Source organism: Indicator indicator, chromosome 9 (assembly GCF_027791375.1).
Source record: "Indicator indicator isolate 239-I01 chromosome 9, UM_Iind_1.1, whole genome shotgun sequence".
NCBI classification, from domain to species: Eukaryota; Metazoa; Chordata; class Aves; order Piciformes; family Indicatoridae; genus Indicator; species Indicator indicator.
Genome location: NC_072018.1, coordinates 28191226 through 28207735, shown reverse-complemented (window position 1 = coordinate 28207735; position 16510 = coordinate 28191226). Strand labels below are relative to the sequence as shown.

The following is a 16510-nucleotide window of genomic DNA, read 5'->3' as shown; positions in this document are numbered from 1 at the left end:
TTGCATGAGACACATGAGGCTATCAGATTAAAAGGAAGCCAAAACCTGATGTGCACATTTGTCTGCTTCTGACCGAGATGGAAAGATGCACCTGAGAAAGACTCACAAACCTCACCAGAGCTGTCTGGGATTGCCTCTCTCCTGCAAAGTTCCTGCATGGAAGACTGGCACTTCAGCAGGGAGAGCTGGAGTACCGCAGCATCCTGCTGGGGACAGAACTGCAGGTACCTTCTGCTTCTATTTGCTGTTCACACAACAGGCAATGGAGAGGCTGGAGGACTGGACTCCAATGGGTTCTAGTCTGGCTGTGAAGACACGAGATGTCCCTCTAGCCTTGGGGGGGCCCCCAAGCCCCAGACTTCATCTGACTTTGAATTTTCCAGCTCAGCCCTGTAACGGACATTGCAAAACATATTTCTCCACAGCATGCACCCTCTTCGTACAAAATCTCTCTTTTCTACCCATGTACTCAGGTGTGGCATCAAATCATATCATGTCTCCTCCCTGCCAAACTCACATGCTGAGCCTTCGGGTCTCCTGCTGCCTTTGTGTCTTTCTCTCCACCAGAAGAGGGGCCCAGTGTAGTGCAGGGGCATTTTGCAGTTTTCAATGACTGTGCAGAGAGTCCTCCAGCTTTGTTGTAGAGAATAAGGCCCCCAGTTGTGGCCAGCACCATCAGGGTTTGGTAAGGTTTCTGCTCATTCGGCTGGTCCCACTGTCCCTGTTTAGAGGCCAGCATGTTCCTTTCCATGACATGTGGCTGTGCTGTACTTGCTGGTTGCCTTGGCTGCTTGTCCTTGTGCAGCAACGATGACGTAGGCAGTGCCCTCATCCTGCTGGGACTGGGAGACCTGGTGTCCAGCTGGAGACCTGGGCAGATAAGCTGGGACAGCTCAGTGTGGCAGCCGGACGCAGGGTGAGAGCAGCAGATTGATATTTAACTGTCTGGATTAATGATTACAAGTGAAGGGCTGGCAAAGGTAGGATGAAGTGAGCTGCAGTGAGCAGTGGAGCCTGAGTGCCCAGCCTGTGTTGGACCTGGACCTAGCCAAACTGCATCAGTACCTGGCTCTGGGCCCTGCAGTCTCTGCCAGAGCCTTTCTGGGGCCTGGACCATGCGAGGGATGAAGAAATACAGGCATGTCATTGAGACACCGGACCCTGGCAGGTGGGAGGTGAGGACCCCCGCGTGGTGTGGGTCAATGTGCTTCACATGGGGAGGGAGGGAGAGGGACCTGGAATGTGCAGTGCCAGGCACTTGTGCCAGGAGCATTCAGGAGATCTTTGCTAATTGCTGCAGCTCCACGCTGAACTGGCCTTGCCAGCTGCTCTTCCCCTGTCATCACCACCCTCAAGTTCCTTTTCCACTTGAGGCAGATGGGAATGATGAGCTGTAGAAGGACAAATCCTCATGAGCAGCTAGCTGCACATGTTGCCAAGACATGTCCTTCCTGTGAGTTCCCTGACTGAGCAATGCTTAGAGCACAGATTCATGAGTTACAGCCCCAGAGAGATTCTCATGCCTGCCAGCTGTGACCTTCAGCTGAGATCATTACCTCCTGGAGTTCATAAGAACAGCCACCTCAGTTAGGGGAAAGGTCTGTCTAGCCTTGCCATAAATACTGCCAGAGGTTGAACATCCCTATGCCCCACCAGTGGTCCCAATGGTAAAATGTAGTTACAGAGAACGTGTTTTATGTCTGGACTCAATTAACTTTAACAAGGGCAGTGGGCTCTGTAAGCAGAGCCTTGCAAGGAAGTTGTGGATGGGAGCCTATGGTAGTTTTAATGCACAAGGACCATGGCGTCCCTTGTGCCCCAGAGCAACACAGGGAGTTGCAGCAGGAGCTGGTCTGGGCATCAGCCAGCTGGAACTGAGGCAGGACAGCTCCAACAGCACAGGTCCCAGTCTGACTCAGACGCTGCACTACAGAAGTTGGACTGAGGGCTTGTTTTTTCATTGCTTACTGAATTCAGTGTATGAAGTTTCCTCAGACCGTTGTGGTTTCTCTTACCCTGGTAAGAGCAGACATTTAGAAAATATCAGTCTTGCTTCAGTAGCATGAGAGACTTTAGGACAATGCTGAAGGAAATGTGGTTGCCAAGACAGGCTTTTCAGAGAGTGGTCATGCTAGACCAGTATGTGATCTCTCTTTGACAAGATAAAATACTTTTTTCCAAGTGAATGAAATCCATCAGCTCTCACCTTCCTGGACCTCAGTTCTGTTTTTCTAAGCAGTATACTAGATGTGACAGGCTGTGGGACATGAATAGTTACTGTGATAAAGAACTGGTATAAGGGATTTCTGGCAGCCTGTGTTGCTGGTCTGTGCAGGGCCACATCAAAACCTTTGTCTCAGGTGAGCATTTTCATTGTGATCTTTTGTACAAAGCAAACAGTGAGGTGATGAAGCTGTCCAGTAGCCTAAATTAAGAGATTTTGCTAAACTAGGAAGGAAATACTGCTCAGGAACTGCCTAACTGTGAGGACTGATGCACCAAATATACAAAGATACTCCAGCCTTGGTCTTGGTCTATTGGCCTATGAAGTGAAGTGGAGACATCTCCAGGAAGGCAGTGAACCTTGGTGGCAAAAGGCTTCCTTGCTGAGCATGTGAAATGCTGAGGCACGGTTTCCCATGACTGCCAGTGGGCTGTCTGCAAGACAACAGTCCTGATGAGGCTCCTGACTTGCCAATGATGTTTCTGGAAAGCTTATTGGTGCCCAAAGAGGGTAGTTCAGGACAAGGGTTGGGTAAGATGGTGCCATCCCCATGGCTTGCTGGTCCTTTTCCATCCCACAAGCATGCACTCACCCCACCTGTGGTCACCTTGCAGCTGGTGGGCTACGAGGCTGCTCTGCCCATCAGTGAGAAGTCCAACCCCATCACTCGGGAGCTGGACCGGGCTGACCCCATGCAGATTGTTCAGCTGCTGAAGGAGTGTGACGCTGAGATCTTCCAAGAGGAGGAGGAAGCCTTGCTCAACTACAAGGTATCTTGGGGCCCAGCCTGATACCTCCTGCTCCCTCGCAGCCATCAGTCCTTGATCTGCAGACTGGGTGCCCACTAGGAGCCATCCTGTGACATCTGCTGGGTGGCAGCCTCCCCAGTGCAGGGTGGGCATAAGTCTGGGAGGGAGGCCTGGTCCTGGTCTCAGCACTGGTCCCAGCACTGGCTGCAGCACTGTGAGGAGACACCAGCCCTGCTGCAGGATGAGGAAATGGCCCCACCAGCCCTGCACACCCTGCTCCTTGGGCAGCATGGGCTGAGTGCTCTAGCAGTGCCCGCAGTGCCCATGTGCTCCAGCTCAGCTCTTCTTTCCCAGAGGCTCTACAGCCAGTCAGTACTGAAGACCATGATTGACATCATCAACAAAGTGCAGGAGGTGCTGAAGGTGAGGACCTGCCGTGTAGTACAGGGCTGCAAGCATGGTGATGCCAGTGTGGTGCAGGGCTGCAGGCTCTGCACAATGTGCAAGGGATGCCTTCTGCCTCCTGGCTGGGACATGTGGCACACCTGGGACTCTGAACCTACTCTACCCATTCTGCAGGACCCAGAAAATGGTCTCATTGTCCTGAGTGGCAGTGGCACATCAGGCAGGCTGGCCTTCCTCATTGCAGTGAGTAGCTCTTCTCTGTCCATTTAAGCTTTTATTGCTGTGACTGGGATGCAGCCCAGCCTCTGCATGCTCCTGCCCCATCCTCAGAGGCCATCCCTTCCTTAGAGACCCTGCCTCCAGCAGTTCCCACTGCCCTCAGACTGACAACACACCCTTCTTTACCTTGGGTCCTCTGGAATGGCCATGGAGTCAAATGTGGCACCAGATGTAAGGGGGTCAGGGGATGCCTAGGCAGATCCACAGGACATCCTGGAGCCTCTGCAGGTTTGTAATCACCCAGCAGAAGGCCTGGCAGAAGCCTGGGAGGGTGGGATGGAGGGTGAAATATCTTGTGCTGCTCCACACTGGGAGATTCCCTGGAGTTATGGTTCATGTTTCTAGTCCCATTTCTGTTTATTATGGGGCAAACTGGATGCCCCTGTAGGCAGTTATAGAAAGACTCCTTGGTAGTTCCTGAACCGAGCTGGTGACTGGCTCAACATGGAAGTGAGGGATGTCTCTTGAGTCTCTCACTTCAGTATCTGCTTTGTCTGCCACTCACATGAGATCTGACCTCATGCACTGCACCGGCCAGGGAGTTCCCAAGGGAGCTGCCAAGTTAGCTGATAGCTTTTTTATTTGTATCCTGCCCTTTTAAATGTAATGATTCCCTCTCTCTCTCTCTCATCAGACTTCCTTTAACAAGCTGCTCAGAGGCCTGGGTCAGCTGCCCCGTTACACACACATCATTGCTGGGGGACACAGGTAAGGGAAAGCACTGAGATTGCTGTCAGCCCTAGAGTGTGTGCTGTGGTTTGGGCAAACAGAGTATGTGTGGCTTTGGAGCCTGGAAGGCAGCAGGACACCTGCCTTGATGGATGGTTGGGTACTGGCAGGGCTTTTGTGCTCCAGCCCTGAGCTGTCCTGAGCTGCAGCAATTGCAGAGTGGGACTGTGTGCAAGGGCCTCCAGGATCAGCAGAAAACAACCACCAGAGAAGAAGTTTCACATGGAATTTATCAGGGAGCAGTAAGTCCCAGATATTTTCAATGATTCAGCAGTAAATGTACCATTAGTATTCACAGCAGGTGTGGGCAGTGGTTGGTGGGCAGGGTTAGTGGTCCTCAGGTGAGCAATCGTCCTGCAGGACACTCAGACGGCTGGACACACTGGGACATAAGGACTCTGACAAGCTGGTTAAGTAAACATGACCAGCACTGCTTTCAGGCCCTGAGCAAGGTGAGACAGAGCTGTCCATGCCACTGCTGTTCAGCTCTCCAGGGAAGGGTGTATGTGTACAGACTGCTCATCAGGATCTGTCCCTGGGGCATTCCAATGTCTGAAGAATGTCTAGGGGTGGTTTGATAAAGTGTTAATCAGCTGAGGCTATTCTAATAGTAATTAAACAGTAGAGATGACCACGCTTCAGTGCCCAGGCATGGTCCCTGGCCTTCTGTAATTTATCAGTGTAGGCACAGCTGACACATCTCATTACAGTCAGCTGCAGAGTGTGCCTACAGATGGGCTGCATCCTCCAGAGTGGCGGCTGCAGAGGATTCATGAGCTGCAGGGATAAGTGTTGTGGCTATGTGAACAGTGGGACAGTGAGGAAATTACTCTTCTGCATGCAGCTGATTATGGAGCTGTGGAGCCTGATCTGGAACCTGAAAAGAAGGTGAACATTTGAGGGACACAGGGCAGACAGAGACAATGATCTGAGGACTTGAAATGTCTCAAATGCAGAGACAGAAAGAGTTCAAACTGTTACAAGAAAAGCTTATAAGTTGTCATTTAATGCACACACAGACCTGGAAGCGTGTACTGAATGTTAGAGGCCTCTTTGTTCCTCAGAGAGAAGTTACATAAGGTTCAAGAGCAAGGAATAACAGCACAAATGTTCTAGTTAGAAAAAAAGGTATGAGATTAACCCTTGGCTGACTCTGCTGGCCGCTCAGTTCACAGTCTATTGACAGCATCATGATGGAGCCTTCTTTGAGGACTGTTCTGAGGATCCTTATTTGTTTGTGATACACATAGCAAGAGCAGGAACTGCAGACAGGACCCCCCTCAGATGAGTATCTGTCATGACATGAGCAAGTCAGCCTCCTCTGGGCTGACAGGGAATTTGGCTGGGGCATGCTCCAGGCTCTGACCACTCAGACCCAGTGGTGAGCCCAGAAGTCTTGGGGCCAGACACTCACTCCTTTCTCCTCTGGGCTGACTCCATTCAGAAGCCCAGAGAAGGCAAGTACAGTGCCTCATAGGTGGGCAGAACAGCTACTGAGCAGCTTCTCCTTTCTGCCTGCAGAAATTAAAGGCCAGGTAGAAAGAAGCTTAGGGCTGCTCTGCCTGGACTTGCCAACAGACTGCGGTTGACCTTGCAGAGTGGACTGCTGCTTGCACCCAGGAGAGGACTCTGTATGGACAATGTCTAGTGAAGCCTTTGCTTATGGATGACAGTCTACATTCCCCAGCCAGGTTCAGGTCACCCAGTGACATGGCTAGCCAGACACCTACTATTACCTGCTGATTTGACCAAACTGAAGTCTGAGCCATCATGTCAAGCCAGAGCCCTGTTCTTCGGTCAGTGCAGTGCCAGTGCCAGCAGTGGATGTGGAAGGCTGCACTGCCTGACCTGATGCTGTATGGAATAAGTTCATGCTTGCCCTGGAGGCAGAGTCAACAGCCTGAGGGTGGGGGCATTTGATTCTGGTTTGTGAGGAGGGAACTTCTGCCAGCAGCTCTACTTTGTCTGGCTTTCCCCATGAGTAACTGCAGCATGGTTGTCTTTCCTCACAGATCCTTGGTGATGTCTCAGGAGGGACTCGAGGACAGCGCTCTGCTGGGGACTGAGGAGCTGAGGAAGGTGAGATCAGGGGATGGGGAAGAGAAGCCTGACTGATCCTGGAGACATACGTGAGCCAGCCTGGAGGATGAAGTCACCAAGGGCTTAGGGTGGTGGTGAGATCTAAAAGCAGGGCAGTGCGAGAATGCAGAACAAGAGTCAGCACAGACAGCTTCCTGCTTGTGTTGTGTCTCGGGTGAAGTCCTTCTGGTCCCAGTACCTGGAAGAGTGTGGTGCAAAGGCCCCTTGACCACCTTTCCTGGCAAGAATGGTTGCTCTCCTTCAATGAGTGCATTGAGAAGCTTCTTTTTTCATCTGCGGCTGCACTTTCCCTTTGCTCCAGGATGATTCACAGCTCCTTGCCAATCTAACACAGGGAGAAATATTTTTTCCCACCAGCACAACACAGTCTTCCCTTTTTTCTTCTGCCTCAGGTCTGTGATGGGAAGAAGAAAGTGATTTTCATTGGCATCTCCTGTGGTTTATCTGTAAGTGCTTCAGTGATGACTGCAGATTGGCTGGGTGCAGGACAGGTTCACAGTGCTGATGTATGAAGGGGCAGCTGCATGTGGCTGGGGAGGACCAGTGGCAATTAACTGTGGTGGAAGCTGCAGGTAGCTGTCTTGGATAAGTACCTGGACTGGGAGTTCATCACCTCTGCCTGTTACTGAAGGATGGACACTGTGATTTTTTGCCATAGGTTACCAGATGGTGTGAGATGAAAACTCCTGCAGATCTTCAAAGGTGTCTTCAGACACTGCTCCCCTTCCTTGCCCTCTCCACTCCCTGTTTTACCTTTGTACAGTTTCAGTGGGGAGAGCACACCATTCATGCACAGATTTAAATGTGATTCATGTTTTACCACAAAGCTAAACAAGGTTTAGCATAAAATCAAGTAAAGGTTTATTTAATCAACTTAGTAACAAAAATTAGCAGTATTTAAATTTCTGAATAAAGCATCAGGTATGATTCTCTACCACTGGTGTAATACATTTTACCTTAAACCAGAGTCTGTCAGCTCAAGGAGCTGTCTATTCCAGTTTATCTCATCATGTTCTGGATACTTGTTCCTCTTCTCACTCCAATACATGAGTCCAGAGGGTTCCTGGCTTGCAGGAGCTTGGTCAGACATTAGGGTTCATTTCTTTCTTCATGTGCACAGAGCTCTTGGTGACCTTAAGACTTTAGGAGTGTCTCTGGTGTGCTCTGCATGTTGTGCAGCTGGGAGAGGGCTTCACTGTCTTGCTTAATTTCAGGCTCCATTTGTGGCAGGGCAGCTGGATTTCTGCATGAATAATCTGGACATCTTCCTGCCAGTTCTGCTTGGATTCAACCCTGTCAGCATGGCTAGGTAATGCCTGCACAGATTTGAAGGACAGCAGAAGAGGGTTCAGCCATTACACTTGGCCCTGAAGACAGATCCCTGCCAGATGCTGGTCCTCCCACCCAACCTAGAGACCTCAGGTCTTCCTTCACTAAGATACAAATGAATGCCAAGGATGTTATCACTCCCTGGACAGCTCAAAATAGCAGGACTTGGCTGGCAGGGATGAATAAGTCAAACTTGGCATGGAGAGGGCAGATCCCCAGTTCAAGAGGGACAGGGATCTGCTTGAGGGAGTCCAACAGAGGGCTACCAGAATGATTAAGGGACTGGAGCACTGCCCTGTGAGGAGAGGCTGAAAGATCTGGGGCTTTTTAGTCTAGAGAAGAGATCTGGGGCTTTTTTTGGGGAAAATGGGTTGCTCTAGATTAACAGCTCCTGAAGGTGTGAGGGCAAAGACAATCCAGAGCAGCTGTGGGCAGGCCAGGACCACAGGGCTGCCTTAACCTGGTGTTGCTGAAGCTGTGTGGGAGCACAGCTAGGACAGGATCATCCATCTCTTGAGGAAATTAAGTCCCCAGCTGAAAAAAAAAGGGAGACAGGATGGCTGCAGACTATTCCCAGGTACATAGACATAGCACACAGCCCAGAAAACTCCACCATGGGCTGGGGAACCCTGAATCAGTGATGCAGATTTAACTCCCTCATGCAGTACAGCCCCACAGGGACAGGATTTCATGTGACAGGTGACACACCTTCTTTGGATGTCTCCTGCAGGAATGACAAGATCGAGGGCTGGCACTCCACTTTCCGCCAGGTTGCTGAACGGATGCAGAAGCTGCAGGAATCCCATAAAGCCTTCGTCCTCAACCCTGCTGTGGGGGTGGGTAGTGCTCCCCAACAACCCTGAGCTCCTCAGGAGAGGCATCTGTCTGCTTCTTTGGGGTGGGCTCTCCACTTTACAAGACTGTTTCTTATTTTCCACAGAGTATTATGGTGAAAAAAGGTCTGGGCATCAGGGCAGAAAAGAGGGAGGTGGGTTGGAAGGCATCTGGGCTAGCAGACACACATCTCAGTGGTGCCAGTGTTTGGGTAAATTATGAAGGCATTCACAACCCTCAACTCCAGCAAGATTTCCCTCAGTCAGTCTGGGCTCTTACCTCATCACAGATCATGCTGCTTCTGTGCAACCACATTAAAGGAGGGTGCAGGAGCCAGGAGTTCATTGTCCTGCCAGCTGTAGAAAAGCTCCACTCTCACTGCTGCTCCCATCAAAATGGTTCCATGGCTTCCACCCTTACTGATACCCTGCTGCAGCCTCTGAGGCCCTTCCCCCCCAAGCCCCCCTCCAGTAGATGAAACCAGGCAATAAGCAACCACAGCAGGTTTTGTGTGGACATACACACAGCCACAAGCATGTGCTGTCCTAAAATTCTCTAGCTTCCCTGCTCCACAGAACATGTGCTAAGAGGGGGTGCCTCGGCAGGAGTGTTTGATGGCTAATACCCAAGCAGAGTTGCCCTCTTTATCCCATTTCATTAGCCTGAAGGCATTTGTGGCTTTTCATGGATGAAAGGCGGAAGTGCCACCAAGATCCTGCTGGAGACCGTGCTGCTGGCAGCCCACAAGACAGTCTCCAGGGAGAGTGAAATCTCAGAGAAGTGAGTGTTGGGTTGCTGAGCTCTGGCAAGCAATCAGGCAAGCAGCCTCCTTGTGATACACAACTCCTGTAGCAGCTGTCACAGAGTTGTGGAAAGGTCCCTCCAGCTGGCTGCTGCTTGCTGGGAATGGCACTGGGGCTGGCCTCTTACCAGAGAGGACACAGAATCCATCCTGGCCTGACTGGGTGCATGGGTTCCTGCGAGTGCTGACTGCAGTCTTCCTCTGCCTAGGTGCCTTGTGGAGATCCTGAGGACGTACGAACGGGCACACGAAGTCACCTATGCTCAGAGCAGGAAGATAGCTGCTTTAGTGAAGGAAGCAGGCACAAGGTGAGGAGTCCTCTCAGGCCCTTTCCTCCCAGAGCAGCACTGCCAGCTGGAAGAAAGGGTTAGGGTGTCTGTGCACACACCTCAGGCACACGCCACTCAAAGTGCCTGGTTCTCTAAGTGTCCAGAGAAGCAAACTGCCTGTTTGGGAAGTGCAGGAGGCAAGTTCCACCACAGTCTGGACCTGTGCAGTGCACTCTATTTTGACAGCTTCTCGTCCCCTGAGGATGGTGGTAGCTCCCACATGCCCCGTAGGCTGTGCTCCTCTGTTGTTAGCTTACAAACCTCTGGTGATTTGTCAGGCAATCTCCCTACCCCAGACCACTTTTCACCTGCTCACACCCAGTGTTTGGCTCTGTGAAGCTCCCAGCACCGCTGGTCAGTGACCACCTTGTGCTTCCCCAGTCTGCAGAAGAAGGCCTGTGTGTATGTTCTGGGCTGGCACACGCTGGGTCTCATCGCCATCATGGACGGTGTGGAGTGCATCCCAACCTTTGGGGCAGGTAAGAGATTGTGCTGTGTAGCAGAGGTGGGGCAAGCCTCAGTGCATGGCATGTCCTGAGACCTGACTGCTGTGTGCTTAGCAGGACAAGGGTTGGACAGCAAGGGCAGGGGACCACTGATAATTGTGAATGATTTGAGGAGGACCCCGGGATCACATCCCCCCCAGCAAGACACTGTCATGGAATCTAGAGCTACCTCTGTCTTCTTTCCTGATCTTCTTGTTACAGGACTCTGCACATTTGCCATCCACCTCCCCTTTGCCTTGCTTCCCTGTTTTGCTGTATTTTTCTTTGCAGACCATAAGGATGTGCAGGGCTTCCTGATTGGAGATCGTAACGACATCTTCAACAAAGAGGTGGACCTAACAGCACAGGTAAGACCTGGCTTTGCATGAGTAAAATGGAGACCAAGGCTAATGACATTTCTAGGGCTGTGTCTTGCTGACTGGTGGTCCTGTAAGTCCGATATGTGAGATTACTGTGCTGGAAAGCTGCATCGTCAGGCAGCAGCTTCTCAGGGAGGATGAAAGAGCCTCCATACTGTGACACCCTGGCTGGTTACCTGCAGCCTGAGTCCACCTGAGAACCAGACAGAAAGGGCTACCATGAAGTAAGCCTGGGGGCCACCGAGCTAGCCAGGAACTGGACTAGAAGACACACAAAGAAGGACATGAAGGGCAGGTTTGTGTAGCTGGAAGAAGAGGAGGCAAAGAGGGATCTGACTGTCATTCTCAACTAGGAAAGCAAGCAGAGTCTTGGGATCATAGGAACAGGACAAAAGGCAGCAGCAGAGGTCAAGAAACAGGAAATTACTGTGAGATACAAGGGAAACTGTTCTTGCTGTGAGCATGGTCAGGCACTGGATCGTGGTCAGAGACGTTGTAGGGTCTCTTTCCTTAGTGAAAGCAGACAGTGGCAGGACATGGATTTGTGCCCTGGTCATGTTGGCCCTCCTGTGAATGTGGGCTTGTCCAAACATGGAGGGAGCATGAGGTGGGAACAGGGCACCAAGGTGTGCAGGATGAGTTGTCTGTTGCTGGGGCATGGTAGGACGGCATGCAGAGCTGGATGCTGTGCTTCAGGTTGCTGTGTTCAGCTCCACTGTCATGCATCAGGTGTCCTTCAAGGTAGTATGAAGGAGTGGGACAACAGTGAGTGAGGGGGACACCACAGAAGCGCTGTTGTCTAAGGAGCAGTCATACATCTGGAGACAACTGGGCCTGCTGAAAGGGGGCTTTGGAAGTGCTGATGCTTTGGTAGGGAGTAACTGTTCTTCCCTGCAGGGCCCACAGGTTGCTTTCTCTCAGGAGGACTTTGTGAGGATCATTCTGCCCTCTCTGACAGAACTCGACACAGTCCTTTTCCTCTTCACACTGGATGGTGAGGTGTGGCAGGGGCCAAAGGGGCTGCTGACAGCACCAGGGATGCTGTGAGAAAGGGAATGGCTGTAGGGGCTGCTGGGATGTTTGGGAATAGGAGACTGGGTCACTGAGCAGGCAGAACAGGGATGAGGAGCAGAGGGTAGCATTGGAGAGAAGGTTTGTGTTGGGAGAGTGCAGGGGGATGGGTGAGTGAGGGGCACATGTGTGCAAAGGGCACGTGTGGGGTAGCAATGTGTGTGTGTGAACACAAGGGCCATGGGTGTGCACAAGCACAAGGGGTTTGTGTGTGTAAGGAATGTCTGTGTCAGCTGAGAGTGATGGGCACATGCACATGGAAGCACACCCAAGAAGCTGTGTGTGTGTGGGACACGAGGTCCGGGGGGGTAACATACACATGCACGTGTGTGAGGGATCCCATGTGCATGCATGGACCATATGTGCACAGACATGGTAGTTGCTTTAGCTGGGCTCCTTCTCTTACTTCTCTGCTGGTTCCTGGAAGCTAACCCTGAGCTTTCTGTCCACATCCTTCTCCTCCTTGCTTCAAGATGACCTTGCTGAGGTAGAGGAACTTGTGATCCAGGTAAAGGAGAAGACATCCAACATCCAGGCACTGTCTCATGCTACAGTTGGGCAATACCTGCCGGTAAGAGGAAATGAGAATTTGTCCTGTTGTGGATGCAGAGGACAGTACCACAGGGCATGCCCACAGCACATGATTAGACAAGGACTGAACAGGATCACGGAATCTCTGAGGTTGGAAGGAATCTTTTGAGATTGTCTAGCGCAGGTCACCTGCTCAGGCAGGGTCAGATAGGGCAGGCTGCTCAGTATGCCTTCATACCAGCACTGCCTTGAAATGAGGCACAGACATTCTGACTCCAGCTGCCATGTCCTGAGGGCTGCTCTGCCCACTCTTACTTGGGTTCTCAGGAGATATAAGCAGATGAATGATGCTGTGCTCTTCATACACTCTCTGCCTTGACATTGGTGTGTCACTGTAATTGCTGATGTGGTAGAGCATGATGCCCTGTTCCCAGCCTCCCACTGAGCTTCTCTTTTCTTACACATTCACCCCACACCCTGTCACTGCCAGCATCCCACAAGGTAGCTTCCCATTGCTCCCCTAGCCCCTCACGTTTGTGTTCTGGGCTCCTGGATGCACCAGCTGAGTGAAGGAACTACAGGAAGAGGAGTTGGGTTGTCTTTGCTGTAAAAGCAGCTTTTCCCCCTTTCTCCCACTAGGCTTCCCTCAAGAAGCTGTTCCCTGACATCATCAGCATCATGTGGCCAATCCTGTTCCTGGAGTACGAGGGGAATTTTATCCAGGTACCACCCTCAGCCTATTTCCCTCTGAGAAAACCACATGCATGTTGCAAGCTTAGATCACTGCAACCAGACCAAGCCTTTGGAGAGCTCCTTGTTATGCCAGAGGGCCAATACCACCCTCCCACCTCAGCACAAGTACATTCTCTGAGAACTAGTTAAGGCTACAAAAACGCCACAGCAGCTACTGATGTCTTACAGTACTTCAGAGCTGTGCTGGTCAGAGGAGCCTCATCATCAGATACTGGCCTGCTTCTCAGCCTGGATGTCTATCTCTTGGTGACAGTTTCCCCCAATTTCAAGTGAGTAAGAGCTAGGCTGGGATGCCAGTGCCATGCAGATGTAGACAATGCTGCTGTGGTGTCTTGATCACCAGCCAGCTGGTCCTGTTGATGGTCAGGTGCAACTCCTATACTCTGTACTGCCTCATGGCTCTGAGCTTTCTCCACAGACTAGTAGGTGCAGACATGGTTGCAGGCCTTGTTGGCAGCCTTCTTGTTCCTCTTGATCATTGCTCTGTGTTTGCACAGAAATTCCAGCGGGAACTCAGCACCAAGTGGATTCTGAACACAGTCAGCACTGGAGCCTACGTCTTGAAGGGCAAAATCCTCCGCAACTGTATGGTAGACCTGAGGATCGGCAACTCCAAGCTGTTCTGGAGGGCAGTGTCCATCCTGCAGGTACTGTGGGTCCTGCTTCTGGGGAACAGCCCAGTGACAAGCTAGGGTCTCTGTGCTGGGGCTCTGAAACCAGGAACCTGAGAAGTCTCTAGCCTGATAGGGACAGAACACACCATAAGGAAAGGTGGAGGCCAGGCTGTTCCATGGGAGGGTGGAGGTGCAGGTAAGGCCATTTGCTGGATATTTGCTTGGACAAACTGGCATCCTGTAATAAAGGCCAGGCAGCAATCATCTTTCCTTCCTGGGAGGTTTCTGTTTCTAGTGTCATGGTGAGGAACCTGTCTCTGATCCCAGCAGAGGTCTAGGGAATATCTGCACAGCTCAGCCTCGTTTCCAGCCTCTGAAGCCCTGCAGAGCTGGAAGCCAAGAAGGCAGTAGGAGGGAGGTGGGAGGACTCTGAAGAGAGCCAGAAATCTACCTTCAGAGCTAACTAACTGGATTTACCAGAATTCTAATGGCTTCTGAGGCAGGTTTGTAGGGGTCTAGGGACTTCTGGAGCTGACTGAATCCAGGACCAGAGAGGCTGTAGGTTCTTCATCTTAGGATGCATTAAAACTCAGCTGCATAGCCCTGAGCAACCTACTTTCATGGGAATTGGTGGGGCAAAGGTATGTTGGAGCAGTGACCTCCAGAAGCTTCTTCCCACCTAAGTTTTTCTGTGACTCTGTGAGGCAGATGAGATGCCACTGCAATATCACAGCAATTGGAACTGTTATAGGAGCCCAGAGAAAAATTGGTTGTTGGCTGTACCAGCACATGGCCTCCCCTGCATTGTCAGCCTTGCCTGGACATATGCATGGACATGCATGGATGTTCATGCAGCTATAACCATTACTGGTTGTGGCTGTGCACAGGGTCATTATTTCAACTTGGTCTTCACTTTGCACTGGTGTGGGCCATCTCTCTCTCCTGGCTTTAATGTGCAGCATTCTTCTTACAGCGATTCACAGGGCACTCCCAGGCCAGGTGTCTGGATAGCCTCCTGCAGGTTATCTATGACTCTGAGGTGGTGTTAGATGACCTCCGCAACAAAGACATCTCTACACACATTCTGGTAGCAACTGAAAAAAACAAGGTAATTGGGATCCTGTTCACCACACACACGCTCCATCCCTGCTTTTACAGCACAGGATAACAGGAAGCCAGGCCCTGGCCCCAGACCGTCTGGATGCTTTTATGTCAAGCATGGGTTAAATATCCTGCTGTGTGCAGATGGTGGGAACTGGCTTTTGAGCACCAGGCTGAGTGAGGAAACCTAAGCAGGAGCTGCAGAGAAGCACCACAGGATCACAGGATGTTAGGGGTTGAAAGGGGCCTCAGGAGATCATTGAGTCCAACCCCCCTGCCATGGCAGGACTATAGAATCTAGTGCAGGTCACACAGGAATGCATCCAGATGGGTCTTGAAAGTCTCCAGAGAAGGAGACTCCACAACCCCTCTGGGAAGGCTGTTCCAGTGCTCTGTGACCCTCACAGTGAAGAAGTTCCTCTTCATGTTGAGGTGGAACCTCCTGTGCTGTTTGTATTCATTGCTCCCTGTCCTATCACAGGGTGCAACTGAGCAGAGCCTGTCCCCTCCCTCTTGACCCCCAGTCCTCAGGTATTTGTAAACATTTATCAAATCCCCTCTAAATCTTCTCTAGACTAAAAAGCCCCAGGTCTCAGCCTCTCCTCATAGGGCAGTGCTCCAGTCCCTTATCATCCTGGCAGCTCTCTGTTGGACTTTCTCGAGTAGATGCCTGTCCCTCCTGAACTGGGAAGCCCAAAACTCGACAAGAGTAGAGCTTTTCTCTGTCAGACTAGAAGGGGCAGTGCCAGTGGGCAGGGAGCTCTTGGGCTATTGGTACCCATGCAAGAGGGACTCCCTGCAGCATACTGTGATGATGCAGGGGTGCTGGTGTCCCCTGGGTGTCTGGGTGGTCTAGCAAATGCTCTGATGTTCTTTCCCATCCTCACAGGTTGTTCCCACAGCTCTCTTGTGCCTGTTGAGGAACTGCTCAGTGCAGGAAGCCCGCATGCGCCTGGACACCTCCCACTCCATCCGTGCAGCCATTGAGGCGTCGCTGAATGCCCCAGGACACAAACGGGGAGCGGATAAATCCGATGCTGCAAGCAGGATCACATAGTAAGCAGGATCCTGACTCCAAAGAGACTCAAAGAGGATTTTGGGGTTTGGATTGGTCCAGGTGTATTGTTTGACTGGGCAGCCACACTGTCTTCCAGCTGAGGAAGCATTCTGATGCCCTGAACAAGAGCAGTGGCAAATTAACCTTCACAGCAGTGGGGGAATAGTGGGGTCATGTTCTGGAGTATTCTGCTTTGGTCTGATTTCTCCTCAGGTGATTTATTACACTTATCTAGGGGCCTGTTATGAAGATTCAGACTTCATTGACACCTCCCTTTCTCTGGGACAACCCAATCTGTAGACTGTAGAGTGGGCAGGTGCAGGGTGTTTTTTTAACTCTATGGGGAACTGAAGCCCAGATACTTAATCTCTTAGAAGAACACTTGTTCTCCATGCACGTAGGAGAAGCAGCACAGGACTGGAAGAGACCAACAGAGTCACTGAATGTGGTCTATGCCGTATCCTGTCTTTCATTACCTGGTTAAGATTCTTCACAAAAGTAATTTTCTGTCTCATTGCTTCTTTTACCACTGAAGACATTCACACCTCACTCCTTTCAGATTTGCATCTCTCTTACTTGCTTTATCCTAAGTACACTAATGGTCAGTGAATGCTCACCCCAACGCTGACCCCTATAGTTCTTATGCTCCAAGAAAAATGTTCTTAAAGAGTTGCAAGCTCTCTTTGTGTCCCTTTATTCCTGAGGGCAGTTTCCCAGGAGGGAACCCAACAACAACCA

The 16510-nt window shown here is 51.2% G+C and overlaps 1 protein-coding gene across 1 annotated transcript; it reads left to right on the top strand.

Moving 5' to 3' along the window:
- Window positions 1-1115: 1115 nt before the first annotated feature.
- On the top strand, window positions 1116-15772 carry GCKR (glucokinase regulator). The gene is made up of 19 exons (XM_054383359.1): window positions 1116-1175; window positions 2839-2994; window positions 3328-3396; window positions 3553-3621; window positions 4292-4365; window positions 6399-6465; window positions 6879-6932; window positions 7701-7795; window positions 8546-8651; window positions 9311-9429; window positions 9661-9759; window positions 10162-10259; window positions 10557-10633; window positions 11543-11639; window positions 12190-12287; window positions 12887-12970; window positions 13498-13647; window positions 14588-14722; window positions 15605-15772. The coding sequence occupies exons 1-19, from the start codon at window positions 1116-1118 to the stop codon at window positions 15770-15772; spliced, it is 1875 nt and encodes a 624-aa protein (XP_054239334.1).
- The last annotated feature ends 738 nt before the right edge of the window (window positions 15773-16510 follow it).